The following is a 19,175-nucleotide window of genomic DNA, read 5'->3' as shown; positions in this document are numbered from 1 at the left end:
CATTACCCACCCGTTTCCTTGCCCCCTATGCCCTACCCCACTCACTCAATCACCCCCCTCGAGCATCATCCCCCCATAACCACCCATTCCCTTGTCCCCTATGCCCTACCCCACTCAATCCCCCCCTAGTTCTTCCTGATGGGAACAGCATTAGCACTTTATTATTATACTGTTATGACTCTGATCACACGCGTGATACACGGCAATCTCTTATACTGTGCCGACTATCGCAGCCCTATCCTTGTTTATTGTCAGTGTATGAATCTTCTTCTCCTGAATAAAGACCACACACAAAGTAGAAGTCAGAGATTTATTTGGGTCACTGTGTGCTGCATATTGTAAAAAATGGAGCTATGTACACATAATAATAATAATAATAATACACATAATAAAGTCCTCCACATCAGCCGGAATCTTCTGGATCTGTTGGTGGTGCCGGGTTCAATTTCCTCAGGTGCACAAGAAAGGCTGGAAAATAAATATCAATTCTGCTGAATGGTCATTCATAGTCACAGCCAATCTATAACAGAGTTCTCAGCCAATCAATAACAGAGTTCACAGCCAATCAATAACAGTTAGAGTTTGGCAATCTATGTAATGGGAACACACTGGGGACATCCAGGGCATGGTGGGGACAAACATTCCGCCTGACGGAGAGAGCGCCTCCTCATGTCCAACCCGGAGACGAGGGCCAGGCGTGGAAAGTAGTAACGCACCGATATCTTTCCTCACCGATATCAATTACCGATCCCTTTGCTCACCGATATCAATTACCGATACGTTTCTTCACTGATATCAATTACGGATCCCTTTCCTCACCGACACCAATTACCGATCTCTTTCCTCACCGACACCAATTACCGATCCCTTTCCTCACCGACACCAATTACCGCTCCCTTTCCTCACCGACACCAATTACCGATCCCTTTCCTCACCGATATCAATTACCGATATCTTTCCTTGCCAACACCAATTACCGCTCCCTTTCCTCACCAACACCAATTACCGCTCCCTTTCCTCACCGACACCAATTACCGATCCCTTTCCTCACCGACACCAATTACCGATCCCTTTCCTCACCGACACCAATTACGATACCTTTCCCGGTGCACTCGTGACCACACGGCTGGGCACTTAAAGAGCCATGTACAGGTACGTGACTGTGCCCAGCCGTGCCATTCTGCCGATGTATATGTGCAGGAGGCGGTCCTTAAGCAGTTAAGGAACTGAAATCCAATGAATGCAAGACCTGAAGGGAAGGCCAGAGATCGGATGAAAAGCATATTCCCAGCTTTAGAGCCCTTTCACACTGTGCCGCCTAGGGCGTCAGCGGTAAATCTGCGCTATTTTTAGCGCCGCTTTACCGTCGTTTTAGCGGCGCTATTCGGCCGATAGCAGGGCGGTGTTACCCCCCCTGCTAGCGGCCGAAAAGGGGTTAAATCCGCCCACAAAACACCACAGCAGTGTCGTTTTGCCGGCGGTATAGCAGTGCTGCCCTATAGATTTCAATGGGGAGAAGCAGTGGAGGAGTGGTGAGTTCACCGCTCCGAAGAAGCTGCTGGCAGGGCTTTCACACTTGAATGAATGGAGCCGCTTTTTTCAGGCGCTATTTTTAGCGCTGTAGCGTCTGAAAAACGCCTTCAGTGTGAAAGGGGTCTAAGACCCCTTTCACACCAGGGCGTTTTGCAAGAGCTATAGTGTTAGAAATAGCGCCTGCAATGCGCCCTAAAAAAGCTGCACCATTGTCTGTAGTGTGAAGGCCCGAGGGCTGTCACACTGGAGCGGTGCGCTAACAAGACGTCAGGGAAAAGTCCTGCCAGCAGCTTCACGCCGCTCCTTCACCGCTGCTCCCCATTGAAATCAATGGGGCAGCGCTGTAATACCGCCGGCAAAACGCCGCTATTGCTGCATATTGCCTGCGGTTTTAACCCTTTCTTGGAAGCTAATGGTGGGTAAAAGCGCCCCGATAGCAGCCGAAATGTGCCGCAAATCCGGCGGTAAAACGCCACTAAAAATAGCAGTGTTTTACCGCCCACGCTATGGGCGGTGTGGTGTGAAAGGGGTCTTACAATTTTATTTTTTTCCCAACTTACAAAATTATCAGCAAGTTAGCATAGCAGACATTTCTTACATTCCATGTATATTATTCTACAGAGACTCAGCTACCGATAGTGGGGATCAGTGTAGAAAACAAGCAATTAACTGCTCCCAATAGCAACCAATGAGAAGGCAGCACAAGCGAGGAAAGGAAAGCAGACATTCAGATGGTTGCTATGGGCAACAGCGCAGTCTTTTCTTTCATGTTCTTATCTTTTAAAAACAGCATGTCTGATACTTACCTGTGTGTCCTGTTTGCCAAGGGAGAGGTCGAGCAATATAAGGCACTTGTCCAAATGCCTCTGATCCTGCTGGGCATTCATCGCCCTCTACAGGAAGAAAAGAAAAATACTGTATGAAAGGTAGAATTATACTATGATTTATTTTACCACTTCCCGCACAGCCTATTGTAATATGATGGCTGGGCGTGACGTTCATTGTTCTGGGTGGATGTCATATGACGTCCTCCCAGAACGTTCCTTGTGCACCCCGAGGCACGATCTGTCACCGGCTGTGTCCATCTGAGACGGCCTATGACTGATCAGTGCTCCGGCCCGCCACCGGATACCACGTGATCACTGTGACTGATCACAGCAGATCATCTGACAACTGTACACGGTGGATGGCTTCCATACATGCCATTTTTATTGTGTACAATTGTGTTGCTAGCTGTGATTGGTCACAATGATCACATGGTACAGACAAGGCCAATCACAGCCCATCTGTACCATGTGATTAGCTCTGGCCAATCACAGCTAATCACAATAGTAAAACACCGAATGAATCAGTTTCATTCAGTAAAAATGCTGACAGGCTCCCGTTGTGAGCTGGGTGGGGGGGGCATGCGCCCTAGACAGCGACGTACAAGTATGTCGCTTTGCCTACAGCGGGCGCTCGTCCGCACTACATTGGGGGGGGGGGGACACGCAGATATTGATTAGTGATCCTTTGCTGTGATTTAACGAATACGTGCCCTGCTGGTACCCCCCTGTAGTATCTTACCATCTGTTCCACCATCGTCATCCTCTTCTTCCCCTCGATGAAGCTGTTCCGGTGTTTGAGGCTCCATCCTCTTGGAAAGTTTGCCGTCTTTGCGTACGGATGGCACCACCAGCCAGTCTGTGACACTGACTTCTTCAATCTTTTCACACATCAGTGGAAGCTTGCAGCACCGAATCCCCTCCAGGAGGTCAATGACCTGCGTGATGCTTACATGGACACAACGCAGAGCAGAAAATCAATCCCAGGTGACGTCATGCTGTTTTCAGACATTACAAAAAAAGTAAGGTGTGTGTGTAGATAAAGCTGAACTCCCGGATTCCCTGACTTTTCACCTTCATCTCCCTTTCCCCATCCACAAGAAAGAAAAACAAAAAGACAAAACTTTTTTTTTCATGCCAAAGTTGTCACATGACGTCAGCCCTGGGGGCGTGGGGCCGGGGGGGGGGGGAGGGGTGGCTAAACATGTGTGCAAATAACACAAAAACGTCTCTGGCAAAGAACGGGTCACCAAACTGTCTACCCATCGAATGCCCGCTGCGATCACAGGAACAGCACCACCGCAGCTGCAGAATCAAACACAGGCTGAGATGACGGCTTCCTTGGCTGAATAGGATAGGAGGGTTTAGTTCCATTTTGAGTCAACCTTTTATTGCACCCTGAAGAAGCACTTCAGTGACTGTCACTGAAATAAATATGGACAATAATGTGCTCCATGCAAAGAAGATAGAACCTACCTCTCCGGCTGCCCGCGTCGCTGAGCGTCGGGTTCCTGGTGCTCGGCGGGTCGATCCACCAGCCGTTACGTCACCCCCTGTGTCCTATAGTGACGTACCGTCTGGCGGGAGGAGCACCGAGGGCGGCCAGAAATCCGACACTCCTGGAAGTGTCAGATTCTGAAGATTCTTCCTCCGTCTGTTTTTCTTTATAGGAAAAAGAAATTCTGACATGCAAGATTGCAAATAAATAATGAATTAAGAATAATAATATATTATTATCCTTAATATTAATAATATTAATGAATTAAGAAGAATAATTTTGTAGAAAAATACATTGAATATTAAACAAAGTCATGAACATTGAAAAATCAAGATATGCAAATTGATGATGCAAAGATCCTATACCCAACGCATTTCGGAGATGAATGTTGTCTCCTTCATCAGGGATAATATATAATATCTTATTCATTTACACATACATGAGGTTGTCCGTATTCATTTTAAAAGAGACACTGTCACATGGAGTTATCCGACCATCCTGCTCACATTATCACTGCTTGAAGTAAATCTATGTGAAGGAAGTATCTCCAGCCCAGAGCGTATAATGAAAAAAAAAATATATATAGGGACAACTATGGTGAACAGACAGGCCATGGTCAACATGCGGACCATGGGCAACAGGCGGACCATGGGCAACAGGCGGACCATGGGCAACAGGCGGACCATGGACAACAGGCAGACCATGGGCAACAGGCAGACCATGGGCAACAGGCAGACCATGGGCAACAGGCAGACCATGGACAACAGGCTGACCATGGACAACAGGCTGACCATGGGCAACATGAGGACCATGGACAACAGGCTGACCATGGGCAACAGGCGGACCATAGACAACAGGCTGACCATGCACAACAAGCTGACCATGGACAACAAGCTGACCATGAGCAACAGGCGGACCATGGGCAACAGGCGGACCATGGGCAACAGGCGGACCATGGGCAACAGGCGGACCATGGGCAACAGGAGGACCATGGGCAACAGGCAGACCACGGTCAACAGGCAGACCACGGTCAACAGGCAGACCACGGTCAACAGGCAGACCACGGTCAACAGGCGGACATATCCGGAGATGCTGACGGGAGATTGAACACATTCACATCCTTCAATGCAACAGTGATTGGATCACTTTACATCCTCTCCTGATCTTTCTGTCCCTCCAAGCCTGGCTGCCGGTGTTTGATATGACCTCACATTAAGGATTCCTGTTCTGTAGGCCCCAGTACACATGGCCTTGCCACAATTAGGAACAAGCCCCTCTCTATTGAATTGGGGCATATATATAGGGACTATTTTTTCATTATACGCTCTGGGCTGGAGATACTTCCTTCACAGAGAGATTTACTTCAAGGTCGAATGACTCCATGTCACAGTGTCTCCGTTTTAAAATGAATATGGGCGACCTCATGTATGTCCAATTGAATAAGAGATTATATATATCCTGTTTAACCCCTGATGAAGGAGACATTCATCTCCGAAACGCGTTGGGTATAGGATCTTTGCCTCAATTTGCATATCTTGGTTTTTCAATGTTCATGACTTTGTTTTAATATTCAATGTATTTTTCTACAAAATTATTAAAATGATTCTTCTTAATTCATTGTTTGCTGGTAGTGCCTAAAAAAAATCCCACCCCTAGGGGTTCTCTTTCTTTTTTTATAGGAGACATCAGAGGTGCTGACGGCAGCAGGAGAGGTGAGCGCGGTCTTCTTTGCACGGAGGACTTTATTTTTATTTTTTTTTACATATGTATTGCCCTTACTGGCCTCCTAAAAAATGCTTTTCACCTGGCTATTTCCAATATATTCTACAAGCAGTGAGTGAAATCAGAACTCCTTATCCATACATTCTCTAGACCAGGGGGTCTCAAACTGGCGGCCCTCCAGCTGTTGCGAAACTACAAGTCCCATGAGGCATTGCAAGGCTGACAGTTACAAGCATGACTCCCACAGGCAGAGGCATGATGGGGCTTGGAGTTTCGCAACAGCTGGAGGGCCGCCAGTTTGAGGCCCCTCTGCTCTAGGCTGATGACTTAGGCCCTTTTCACAAAGGCCTTTAACAGGTGGACCCGATCGGACCCTCCATTCACCCCAATGGAGCGGTAGATGTCAGCGGTCACATGTCCGGTGACTCCCGCCGCTATATGATCCTGTCTACTAAATCCAGACGGATATGATCGGGTGAAAATGGACAGGCGGTGCATTTTCACCCTATCTCCCCATAGAGGAGAGTGGGGCTGGGTCCGTCTCCCCGGATCTGTCATCTACCTGCTTAGCGGGGATCAGCGGAGCCATTCCCACCCACCACTGAGCAAGTAGAGTCCACCAAATGGAGGCGCCTGTATGAATGGGGCCTTAGAAAGTATTGAAGCCAAAAGGATGAGTCTAACATGAGTAACAAAGACGGACTGATCGATGAGATGTTATGTTTGCATGTTTTAGACGTAACAGGAAACCTTTATGGACTTACTTAGCGATGTACGCGGCACACACGGCTCCCGGCTTGAGGTTCCTTGTTATTACTGGAAGAGCCATTTGTGGGTTCAACATGTCCAGTGCAGCCTACAGAAAGGATAAGGAATAAAGCACCTTATGGAAGCCACTAATCGTCAATATGAAAGAATTCAGCCTGCCTCCAGAAGACGTCATTTCTGACGACACGCGTAGGGAATGGCTACAACGTGACGTCAACATGTACACCTGCCAACCGGAGCCTGGAGCCCGGTGCGGCTAATTCAGCCAGCTGCTCTGGAAGTGTCACCTGCAGGTAAAATTATTTGGTATTTGCGGCTGTAGAGCCCGTTTTGAGCTTGCTATATGCATTGTTGCTGTGCCCATTCACATATATTTTTATAAACTGGTGTGCCCAAGTCGCGTTTAATAAATGAAATTTTTATACTTACATATTTATACTTCACTAGGGGGAAGGCATCATTTTTATTTTTTGGCAAGCACCTAATGCTGGTGGAGAGATCCAGATGGAGGATGCACCCTAAGCATGGAAAACCGTGTACAGTAATACCTCGGAACGCGGTTTACGAGCATTTCGCAATACGAGCTATTATTATTATTTTTTTAAATCCTGACTCGGGTTGCGAGCGTTGTCTCGCAAGATGAGCAGGATTCAAGCCAATAGGGTGTGTGCAGTACCGCATCTGGCCAGAAGTGTGGGGGCGCTGGTGACACTTGGAGCCACTCTGAATCTGCGATCCTCTCCAAGTGCATCCGAGTGATTCCAATCGGTCTCCGAGTGTTTCTGAGTGTCTACGGCACCCCCACCTCTGGCCACATGCGGTACTGCATACAATCAAAGTCACCGTGGAACTAATTATCTGAGTTTCCATTGACTCCTATTGGGAAAATCGCTTTGCTATACGAGTGCTTTGGATTACAAGCATTTTTCTGGAACGAATTATGCTCATAATCCAAGGTACCACTGTATTACGGTATAAGTCTATCTGACTATTTATAATGTAGTGATCCACACTGTCCGGTAAGAGGCTCCTTTATACAGTGACACCTGGTGGTGGATGCACGCTTTTTTCCCCCCAACAGGAAATAGGAGTGCGGGGACACTTCTAACAACATATCAATTGTCACATAAATCGCCATCAATCTCGGATTGTGCGTTGGACTTTTTCTTTTTCACTTTATATGGCTTTGCGTTGATTTAAGTTGTGATTCCACACTATCAATCACAGACTGTTCGTATACTAACTGCTTTCTGGGCACTTTACATAGGAGTACGGCGGCAGAGCGGCTCTCCTGTGCTGGAATATGTATATCTAACACGTGATCCAGCACTACCGGATAGGGGGTGCACATAGGTGTGCTAGGTGGTGCGCCGGTGCTCCGTCAAAAAAGTCAACTCGTCAAAATCTCCGGGTGATGTCACATGGTGACCCCGCCCCTTATGTCGTCACAGTCCCGGAGGATGCTGGGGCTGTGACGACATAAGGGGCGGGGTCACCATGTGACATCACCCGGTGATCCCGCCCCTTGTCCCTATATAAGTCGCCGCACAACGCCTCCCTGCCATTGCGGCCACAGAGAGCGTTGTGTCAACATCGCAAGGAAGAAGAGAAGAAGGCGGCGGCGGTGACAGAAGACCGGGCCAACGCTAGTAAAAGAGCTATAAGAAGATAGCGGAGGCCCGGCAAGAAGAACCGAAGAGCGGAACAAGACCCCCGAAGAGCGGGACAAGACCCTGAAGTCAGAAGAAGACCCCCGGATAACGGCATCGACGAAGAAGAAAGCCGGGCGCCTCCGGTACTAAAAGAGCTAGCAAAAGAGCAGAAGATAGTGGAGGAGTCCGGCAAGAAGACCCCCCTAGATGGAAGAAGACCACCGGAGCTGTCTAATAAATTATTTTAAAAACTTCTGTTTTGGTTGTGTTTTTTTATTTACACATTTTTTTACCAGGTGAATGGGTAGGTGTACATCGTACCCCATACTCATTCACATAGGGTGGGGGGCCGGTATCTGGGGCCCCCTTATTAAAGGGGGCTCCTGGATTCTGATAAGCCCCCCGCCTGCAGACCCCGACAACCAACAGCCAGAGTTGTCGGGAAGAGGCCCTTCTCCTCATCAACATGGGGACAAGGTGCTTTGGGGTGGGGGGGCCCCAGGGACCCCCCTTCCCCAAAGCACCCCCATATGTTGGGCGCACGTGGCCTGGTACGGCTCAGGAGGGAGGGGCGCTCGCTCATCCCCACCCCCTTTCTTGACCGGCTGGGCTGCGTGCTTGGATAAGGGTCTGTATGGAGGCGGCGACATTGACCTCCTTCCCTAGTCCCGTCTACCTGGAGCCACGTTCAAAATGAATGGATTTTACTCCATGTGCGCAAGTCCGTTCATTTCAAAAGTCCTGCCATAGTCCGGCGGATTGTCCACTGGACCTACTCGTCCGGATAGTCTGATTGTGTGTACGGGCCTTCCTTTATCTAGATACACCACGTCTACGGGCCTTCCTTTATCTAGATACACCACGTCTATGGGCCTTCCTTTATCCAGATACACCACGTCTACGGGCCTTCCTTTATCTAGATACACCACGTCTACGGGCCTTCCTTTATCCAGAAACACGTCTACGGGCCTTCCTTTATCTAGATACACCACGTCTACGGGCCTTCCTTTATCCAGATACACCACGTCTACGGGCCTTCCTTTATCCAGATACACCACGTCTACAAGCCTTCCTTTATCAAGATACACCACGTCTACGGGCCTTCCTTTATCTATATACACCACGTCTACGGGCCTTCCTTTATCCAGAAACACGTCTACGGGCCTTCCTTTATCTAGATACACCACGTCTACGGGCCTTCCTTTATCTAGATACACCACGTCTACGGGCCTTCCTTTATCCAGATACACCACGTTTACGGGGCCTTCCTTTATCTAGATACACCACGTCTACGGGCCTTCCTTTATCCAGATACACCACGTCTACGGCCTTCCTTTATCTAGATACACCACGTCTATGGGCTTTCCTTTATCCAGATACACCACGTCTACGGCCTTCCTTTATCTAGATACATCACGTCTACGGGCCTTCCTTTATCCAGATACACCACATCTACGGACCTTCCTTTATCCAGATACACCACGTCTACGGGCCTTCCTTTATCTAGATACATCACGTCTACGGGCCTTCCTTTATCCAGATACACCACATCTACGGACCTTCCTTTATCCAGATACACCACATCTACGGGCCTTCCTTTATCCAGATACACCACGTCTACGGGCCTTCCTTTATCCAGATACACCACATCTACGGGCCTTCCTTTATCCAGATACACCACATCTACGGGCCTTCCTTTATCCAGATACACCACGTCTACGGGCCTTCCTTTATCTAGATACACCACGTCTACAGGCCTTCCTTTATCTAGATGGCAACTCACCTACTCATAATAGATTTGTTTGGCAAGAACGATTCTTCATGAATCCATGCTGATTACTGCTAATGATACCGTTCTCATTACTAAAATCTTGTATATAGTCCCTTATTATCCCCTCCAAGAGTTTACATACTATTGATGTGAGGCTGACTGGTCTGTAATTCTCAGGGATGTATTTGGGGCCCTTTTTAAATATTGGAGCTACATTGGCTTTTCTCCAATCAGCTGGTACCATTCCCGTCAGTAGACTGTCAGTAAAAATTAGGAACAACAGTCTGGCGATTACTTGACTGAGTTCCCTAAGTACCCTCGGGTGCAAGCCATCTGGTCCCGGTGATTTATTAACGTTACGTTTCCCAAGTCTAATTCTAATTCTGTCCTCTGTTAGCCGTCAGGGTGCTTCCTGCACTGTCACTGTACTGATGACACTGGTTGGGAAAGGGTTAAACGTCTAGGGGCGACCAAATGGTTAAATATGTGCCTAGCCAGTATTGTACTATGTGAGAGGCTTTCGGTAAAGGATGTGCTCTTCAGGGAAACAAAGTCCGCCACATCCCCGCCGACAGGACGGAGCTCTGTGTTGTTCACGTATGCAGAGCTCTGTCCTGTTTTCCCCTTTGCCGATCAGCGGGTGCCAGCGGACAATTTTTGGCCGGCACCCGCTGATCGGCCTGTGCTGTAATAACACTATAGATGGTCACTGTACTAATAACACTGGCTGGGAAGGGGTTAACATCTTGGGGGGGCGATCAAAGGGTTAAATGTGCGTCTAACAATGTGTAATGTGTGTTGTTTTTGCTAAGCAATGTGCTGGTTTGCTTTGCAGGGAGAACAATACCGGCCCATCGCTGGTGTCAGTAGAAAGTTCTGTGTTGTTTACCTACACAGGGCTCTCTTCTGTCATTCACTCAGCCGATCGGCGGATTCCTGCCATAATTCATTGGTCAGGACCCGCTGACCAGCAAAGGGCAGCACAGATGGGAGTGCGCGCCCCCTACCCGGAATTGCTGGATCACGTGTACATGTATGTGATCCAGCACAGCGGGGGGAGGGGGGGGCGTTCTGCCGCAGTAATTCTGCAGTCAGCCAGTGACTATAAAAACAAACGACTGATCGAAGAGTACAGGGAATGTGATACTCACAGCATCGAAGGCCACAGATTTAATGTCAGGAAGGGCGTCGGTGACGCTCTTGTTGAAAAAACGAACATTATCCGGCCACGTCCGACCGCTGCGAATCTGCCACGCCTTCCTCCAATTGGAAAAGTTCCTCTTCGCGACTTCGTGGTGGTCGGCACGCACTTCGAAGCTGTACACGGCGCCCTCTGAGCCCACTGGGGGGGGCGGGGGGGTGTCAAGGTGAGCAGATACATAAGAGGAGAGATGAGAGCAAGGTGAAGGCGGGTGAGATCTACAATGGGGGATGGGCAAAATCCACACACAGAAAGGTAATGAGATCCTTAACAACTCCCCTACCAGGACTGTTTTTGCACACACGTTAACCCCTTCAATACCGGGAACTCGCCCCCATTTTGCAAATAAGTAATATTTCTCCTTCGCTGATGTGCACCGATTGGAACTGAAAGGCTGCTGCAGGGATGAGGCTGCGCCGATGGGCACTTATGAGGCTGCAGGGATGAGGCTGCACTGATGGGCACTAATGAGGCTGCACTGATGAGGCTGCTGCACTGATGGGCACTGATGAGGCTGCTGCAGTGATGGGCACTAATGAGGCTGCTGCAGTGATGGGCACTAATGAGGCTGCTGCACTGATGGGCACTAATGAGGCTGCTGCACTGATGGGCACTAATGAGGCGACACTGATGGGCACTAATGAGGCGACAATGATGTGGCTGCACTGATAGGCGGTACTGATGGGCACTAATGGGTGGCACTCAAAGGCACTGTTGGGGCTACACTGATGAGGCGGTACTGATAGAAAGCACTAATAGGTGGCACTCACGGGCACTGATAGGCAGCACTGTTGGGGCTGCACTGATAGGAACTGATGAGGTGACACTGATGGGCACTAATGGGTGACACTCACGGGCACTGTTGGGGCTGCACTGATGATCAGTGCCCTGATTACCTGTGTACATGTCCCCTGTCACACTTGCCTGTTACTGGCTCTGCTTTCCTCACACTGTGACGTGAGGAAAGGACCGCTGATAACCTGCAAGTGTGTTTACATTATGATCCAATCACAGCTGATCACACGGTAAAGAGCCTCTGTGATTGGCTCTTTACCCAGATCTGTGACGTGCTGTGTTCAAGGCACACAGCGATCACCGATCCTTCCACCAGGGGGCATGCGGGAGGCTCGTTCTCAAGAGGATGTCAATAGACGCCCTCCCAGAAATGTGCAACCGTGCTGTAGCCGTCAGTTGACTATAGCGCAGTCAGCAAGGGGTTAAAATGTACACTTTAAGTCTTAGTCTGTAGGGTTTAATGTTGAGTTGGCCCACCCTTTGCAGCATTTGCGAGGTCAGGTGCTGATGTTGGATGAGAAGGCCTGGCTCGCAGTCTCCACTCTAATTCATCCCAAAGGTGTTCTATCAGGTTGAGGTCAGGACTCTGTGCAGGCCAGTCAAGTTCCTCCACCCCAAACTTGCTCATCCGTGTCTTTATGGACCTTGCTTTGTGCACTGGTCCCAATCATTTGGTGGAGGGGGGGGGGGGGGTTATGGTGTGGAGGAGAGATTATGGTGTGGAGGTGTAGAGGGGGGATTATGGTGTAGAGGGGGGTTTATGGTGTGGAGAGGGGATTATGGTGTGGAGGGGGGATTATGGTGTGGAGGAGGGATTATGGTGTGGAGGGGGGATTATGGTGTGGAGGGGGGATTATGGTGTGGAGGGGGGATTATGGTGTTGAGGGGTGATTATGGGATGGAGGAGGGATTATGGTGTGGAGGGGTGGAGGAGGGATTATGGTGTGGAGGAGGGATTATGGTGTGGAGGGGGGATTATGGTGTGGGGGATTATGGTGTGGGGAGGTGGAGGGGGGATTATGGTGTGGAGGGATTATGGTGTGGAGGGGGAATTATGATGTGGGGTTGTTTTTCAGGGGTTGGCTGAGTTTGGGGTGGAGGAACTTGTTATGTAGCCGATCGGCTCGCCTGTCACACTGTCGGCAAATCTAAATCAGATTGTAAGACATGTGGCCGGGTGAATCTGGGTTCTTACACTGACCACGACATTCACCCATTAGCAGTGAAAGCCAAGCATTGCCAGATTCCCATCCTGCACAGGGCTATGGACTTCTGGTGTGACAGCCGTGATTGGCCCATCATGGTCACATGCTCCTCCATACCCAGAAGTACTAGATGCTCCTTCCGCCCCCGGCGCTCAGTGCAGAGACAGGCCGGGGGTATATATATATATATATATATATAATATATAGTATGTTGTGTAGAGGAACCCGTTTTGCTATAGAGGATGAGGGATAGAACCTCCGTCCATCACACTCACCTGCACGAGACAAGAACAGGCTGAACGCTCCGGAACCAGAACCGGCCTCCAGCACCACATCCCCGGGACTGACGTCCATCATCATCATCATGGCCGCCACGTCCTGCCAGAGGGAAGATTATGTCAGTAATGTGACAGATCGCGGCACCCCAGAAAACCATCACCTTTATTCAGGAATCAGACACAGCCAGGGGACAGGGGGCTCTTGACCGCTTGCCCCCCCCCCCCCAACCTTCATATACCCCCCCTTCCTGCACTCACCTGCTGCCCCCATAACATGTTGGTAAACCCCGTGTAAGCTCCATAGTGGGGGGGCGTTGGGACTCACCCCAGGAAAAGGTACAATTCTGCCCCCTGTCCACCCATACCCGGGCACTGTATCATGGAAGGAGGGCACACCCTGCCCTGCACTCGGGTATGATTGGGGGTGAGTCTAAGGAGATCGGGGTGAGCTTTCTAGAGACTCTCTCAATTTTCCCTCAACTCATACAATATCTCACAAAAGTAAGTACACCCCTCACTCACATCTGTGTAAATCTTTTCATGTGACGACACCGAAGAAATGACACTTTGTGACAAGTCACATTTTGCTACCCGCTGTAGTGCGCATGCGCGCCGCCGCCATATGCGCGTTCCAGCACAGGGCCCCTCGCCACGCTTTGGGCACAGCCTCGCTTCACCATTATTATAATCTAACTCTATATCTATGTGATAGGTCGCCATATGTGACGAAATGCCGGCAGTGCGGCATCACCGCTTCACGCCGGGAACCCTACTGGCAGCGGGGGGGGGGGGGGGGGAGGAGCGAAACCGCTGACGTAATTCGTCGCAGCCCAGACTCCCGGAAGTGGGGGGGCAGGATACCTGTCCAATGAGTGGAAGTTTCAATTTTGGGCGGAACTCCGCTTTAAGTGGTTAAATACCACCAAAAGAAAGCTCCATTTGTGAGAGAAAAAAACAATAACAATGTTACATGACCGCGTAATTGTCATTCAAAATGCAACAGCAGTGAAAGCTTAAAATTGGCCTGGGCAGGGAGGGGGGGAAGGTCTCCGGTATTGAAAGGGTTAAAGCGGACCTCTATGGGACTGTGACACCCTGGCAGTGCGAGGGTTAAATGCTGCTTTAGTCTCAGGATGAAGGAGTACGGTGTAGGATCCCGGAGGAGAGGGGGGAGGGGCTCTGAAATCCTGTAATAAGGTGACAACGCTGTTCCTCCTTACATACAGTATTATGTAGTGTTGTCACCCTATGACAGGAAGTGTGTTACAGGCAGGATCACCACATGGGGGGGGGGGGGGGGGTCTATGGACTGGGAAGACATCAGCACTGGCTTTATCATGTGTGAACATTTTTTATCGGTTGGGAAGATCCAATGTCCCGTCACCACTGTGCTGACACCAACCAACCAACCAACCAACCAAGGACAGTTTTGGATGGAGGCCGATTTGGATTTTTTGGGAAAAAAAATCAGAGCACCTGAGATAAGGCCATGCGGATAAAGCCCCTGTACTCAAGGACCCAACGGCAACAAAGTCACACTAACCACCATACTTGTCCTGCTGGTCATCTACTGACCCTCCTAACCACCGTACTGTCCTACTGGTCATCTACTGACCCTCCTAACCACCATACTGTCCTACTGGTCATCTACTGACCCTCCTAACCACCATACTGTCCTACTGGTCATCTACTGACCCTCCTAACCACCATACTGTCCTACTGGTCATCTACTGACCCTCCTAACCACCATACTGTCCTACTGGTCATCTACTGACCCTCCTAACCACCATACTGTCCTACTGGTCATCTACTGACCCTCCTAACCACCATACTGTCCTACTGGTCATCTACTGACCCTCCTAACCACCATACTGTCCTACTGGTCATCTACTGACCCTCCTAACCACCATACTGTCCTACTGGTCATCTACTGACCCTCCTAACCACCATACTGTCCTACTGGTCATCTACTGACCCTCCTAACCACCATACTGTCCTACTGGTCATCTATTGACCCTCCTAACCACCATACTGTCCTACTGGTCATCTACTGACCCTCCTAACCACCATACTGTCCTACTGGTCATCTACTGACCCTCCTAACCACCATACTGTCCTACTGGTCATCTACAGACCCTCCTAACCACCATACTGTCCTGCTGGTCATCTACTGACCCTCCTAACCACCATACTGTCCTACTGGTCATCTACTGACCCTCCTAACCACCATACTGTCCTACTGGTCATCTACTGACCCTCCTAACCACCATACTGTCCTACTGGTCATCTACTGACCCTCCTAACCACCATACTGTCCTACTGGTCATCTACTGACCCTCCTAACCACCATACTGTCCTACTGGTCATCTACTGACCCTACTAACCACCATACTGTCCTACTGGTCATCTACTGACCCTCCTAACCACCATACTGTCCTACTGGTCATCTACTGACCCTCCTAACCACCATACTGTCCTACTGGTCATCTACAGACCCCCCCTAACCACCATACTTGTCCTGCTGGTCATCTACTGACCCTCCTAACCACCATACTGTCCTACTGGTCATCTACTGACCCTCCTAACCACCATACTGTCCTACTGCTCAACTACAGACCCTCCCTAACCACCATACTTGTCCTGCTGCTCATCTACAGACCCTCCTAACCACCATACTTGTCCTGCTGGTCATCTACTGACCCTCCTAACCACCATACTTGTCCTGCTGGTCATCTACTGACCCTCCTAACCACCATACTGTCCTACTGGTCATCTACTGACCCTCCTAACCACCATACTGTCCTACTGCTCATCTACAGACCCTCCTAACCACCGTACTGTCCTACTGCTCATCTACAGACCCTCCTAACCACCATACTTGTCCTGCTGGTCATCTACTGACCCTCCTAACCACCATACTTGTCCTGCTGGTCATCTACTGACCCTCCTAACCACCATACTGTCCTACTGGTCATCTACTGACCCTCCTAACCACCATACTGTCCTACTGCTCATCTACTGACCCTCCTAACCACCATACTGTCCTACTGCTCATCTACTGACCCTCCTAACCACCATACTGTCCTACTGCTCATCTACAGACCCCCCCTAACCACCATACTTGTCCTGCTGCTCATCTACAGACCCTCCTAACCACCATACTGTCCTACTGGTCATCTACTGACCCTCCTAACCACCATACTGTCCTACTGGTCATCTACTGACCCTCCTAACCACCATACTGTCCTACTGCTCAACTACAGACCCTCCCTAACCACCATACTTGTCCTGCTGCTCATCTACAGACCCTCCTAACCACCATACTGTCCTACTGGTCATCTACTGACCCTCCTAACCACCATACTGTCCTACTGGTCATCTACTGACCCTCCTAACCACCATACTGTCCTACTGGTCATCTACTGACCCTCCTAACCACCATACTGTCCTACTGCTCATCTACAGACCCCCCCCCCCTAACCACCATACTGTCCTACTGCTCATTTACAGACCCCCCTAACCACCATACTGTCCTACTGGTCATCTACAGACCCCCCCTAACCACCATACTGTCCTACTGGTCATCTACTGACCCTCCTAACCACCATACTGTCCTACTGGTCATCTACTGACCCTCCTAACCACCATACTGTCCTACTGGTCATCTACTGACCCTCCTAACCACCATACTGTCCTACTGGTCATCTACTGACCCTCCTAACCACCATACTGTCCTACTGGTCATCTACTGACCCTCCTAACCACCATACTGTCCTACTGGTCATCTACTGACCCTCCTAACCACCATACTGTCCTACTGGTCATCTATTGACCCTCCTAACCAACATACTGTCCTACTGGTCATCTACAGACCCTCCTAACCACCATACTGTCCTTCTGGTCATCTACTGACCCTCCTAACCACCATACTGTCCTTCTGGTCATCTACTGACCCTCCTAACCACCATACTTGTCCTACTGGTCATCTACAGACCCTCCTAACCACCATACTGTCCTACTGGTCATCTACTGACCCTCCTAACCACCATACTGTCCTACTGGTCATCTATTGACCCTCCTAACCACCATACTGTCCTACTGGTCATCTACAGACCCTCCTAACCACCATACTTGTCCTGCTGGTCATCGACTGACCCTCTACCCACCATGCCTGGTTGTTTCTTTATCTCATTGGTATAAATTATCCCTCACGTGATTCCTTATTCCTTCATGGGACAGTGTCGGCCCAGCTCCTGTATACCTTTGGATAGGCAATAGTTGGCCCCCTCTTCATGAAGCGGACATATTCCTCCAAAGAGGGTCTTCTCAGAAGGAATTTGTGCCCAGTAGAAGTCTGGAGGCTCAGTCCCGGCAGTTTGCCCATTATGTCTTGGTTGCTGATGGCCCCCCAGTTAGTGATGAGTTTGCCGTGAGGTTTCAGGAGGAACATCTTCTTGAACATGGAATGGTATTTCCTCTTGTACGCCGCCAGCAGGAGGTCCCCGGGAGTGAACGGTACACCCTGCGGAGGTGAGAGGTCACCATCTACTTCTGGGGTGGGAAGGGAGGTGGGTGATGGAGGGGGTGTTGGGGGATGGGGTGGAGAGTTCTCTTCTGTGGCCTCCTCGGCATGTGGTGGGGCCAATTTCCCAAATTCTTCTGACACATCTTTACCCCATAGAGGTACTGGAGCTCCAACGTCCTCTGGTTCTACATGGAAGGGGCTTCCTAGAGATGATGGGGGTGGGGCGACCTGGTCCAAGGACTCCTTACCAGGTGAAATAGACAGTTCCGGCCCCCGCAGATCCTGGACCTCTCTGCCCAGTAGAGGTGCCGAAGCTCCGATGTCCCCCAGTCCCACATCAAAGGTGTTTTTTTCCATAGAGGAAAGGGGTGGGGTGACCTGGTCCAAGGGCCCCTCGCCTTCTGGACTGGGCAGTTCCGGCCCCCGCAGATCCTGGACCTCTTTGGAGATGAGCTCAGGGGGGATCATCCTACTGACCCTGTCCAGGGGAGACAGAGATCTGCCCCATGCTCTCCTGAGCAGCCTGTCCCTGGCAGATTCTTGGGCTCCTCCTCCCTCCTGGGCCCCTGGGGCATCTTCCCTGCTGCCTCCTCCCGGGCAGTCTGAGTGACTGGCAGCTGGGGGAAGGCGGAGCCTGCAGGAGAGGAGAGAGTCCGCACCGCCAGCAGGGGGCAGTGTGCGGGAGAGCAGAGCGCGGCACAGCAGAGGAACCTTCCTCCCCGGGAACATGCTGACACTCAGCCCGCGCACCGCACTGACGTCATCAGCCGGCGACACACAGGAAGTGCGCTGCACGTGTGTGCCCGGAGTGTGACATGTGCGGAGAGACTGCGAATTACCATTCCTATATACGTCACAGGGTGCAATATACATCAGAGTGCAATATACACCACAGGGTACTGTATACATCAGAGTGCAATATACAACTATAATGCATCACAGTACTATATACATCACAGGGGGCGATATACACCTATATACATCACAGTACTATATATCACAGGGTGCAATATACACCTATATACATAACAGGGTGTAATATACACATCACAGTACTATATACACCTATATACATCACAGGTTGCAATATACACCTATATACATCACAGTACTATATACACCTATATACATCACAGTACTATATGCACCTATATACATCACAGTACTATATACACCTATATACATCACAGTAATATATATCACAGGGTGCAATATACATCCAATATACACCACATAGTGCAATATACACCTATATACATCACAGAGTGTAATATACCAGTACATTAAAGAGGAAGTAAACCCTTTAGTGATGGGAAGTCCGGATCTTTTAACTGAATCGGTTCATTTCGAACTACTCAGTGAAATGAACCGATTCAATGAATGGATTCTTCGGTTCTTCGGTT

The 19,175-nt window shown here is 49.8% G+C and overlaps 1 protein-coding gene across 2 annotated transcripts; it reads right to left on the bottom strand.

Moving 5' to 3' along the window:
- Positions 1-296: 296 nt before the first annotated feature.
- On the bottom strand, positions 297-18,540 carry LOC143986947 (tRNA (adenine(58)-N(1))-methyltransferase, mitochondrial-like). 2 transcript variants are annotated; one of them, XM_077485360.1, is made up of 7 exons: positions 17,509-18,538; positions 13,245-13,347; positions 10,920-11,110; positions 6,342-6,433; positions 3,100-3,305; positions 2,340-2,426; positions 297-468 (listed from the first exon to the last, which is right to left on the bottom strand). In XM_077485360.1, exons 1-7 carry the CDS (start codon positions 18,499-18,501, stop codon positions 404-406), a joined length of 1,737 nt encoding a protein of 578 aa, XP_077341486.1. In that variant the 5' UTR covers positions 18,502-18,538; the 3' UTR covers positions 297-403. The 2 variants fall into 2 exon arrangements, with proteins under 2 accessions (XP_077341486.1, XP_077341487.1); XM_077485361.1 differs by lacking the exon at positions 2,340-2,426 and having other exon boundaries at positions 17,509-18,540.
- Between the last annotated feature and the right edge of the window lie 635 nt (positions 18,541-19,175).

The sequence above is a fragment of the Lithobates pipiens genome, unplaced genomic scaffold (genome assembly GCF_037356315.1).
Source record: "Lithobates pipiens isolate NorthernLeopardFrog02 unplaced genomic scaffold, aLitPip1_a1.2 Scaffold_18, whole genome shotgun sequence".
NCBI classification, from domain to species: domain Eukaryota; kingdom Metazoa; phylum Chordata; class Amphibia; order Anura; family Ranidae; genus Lithobates; species Lithobates pipiens.
The sequence above is the reverse complement of the archived record's forward strand: the minus strand, read 5'-3'. Positions and strand labels throughout refer to the sequence as shown.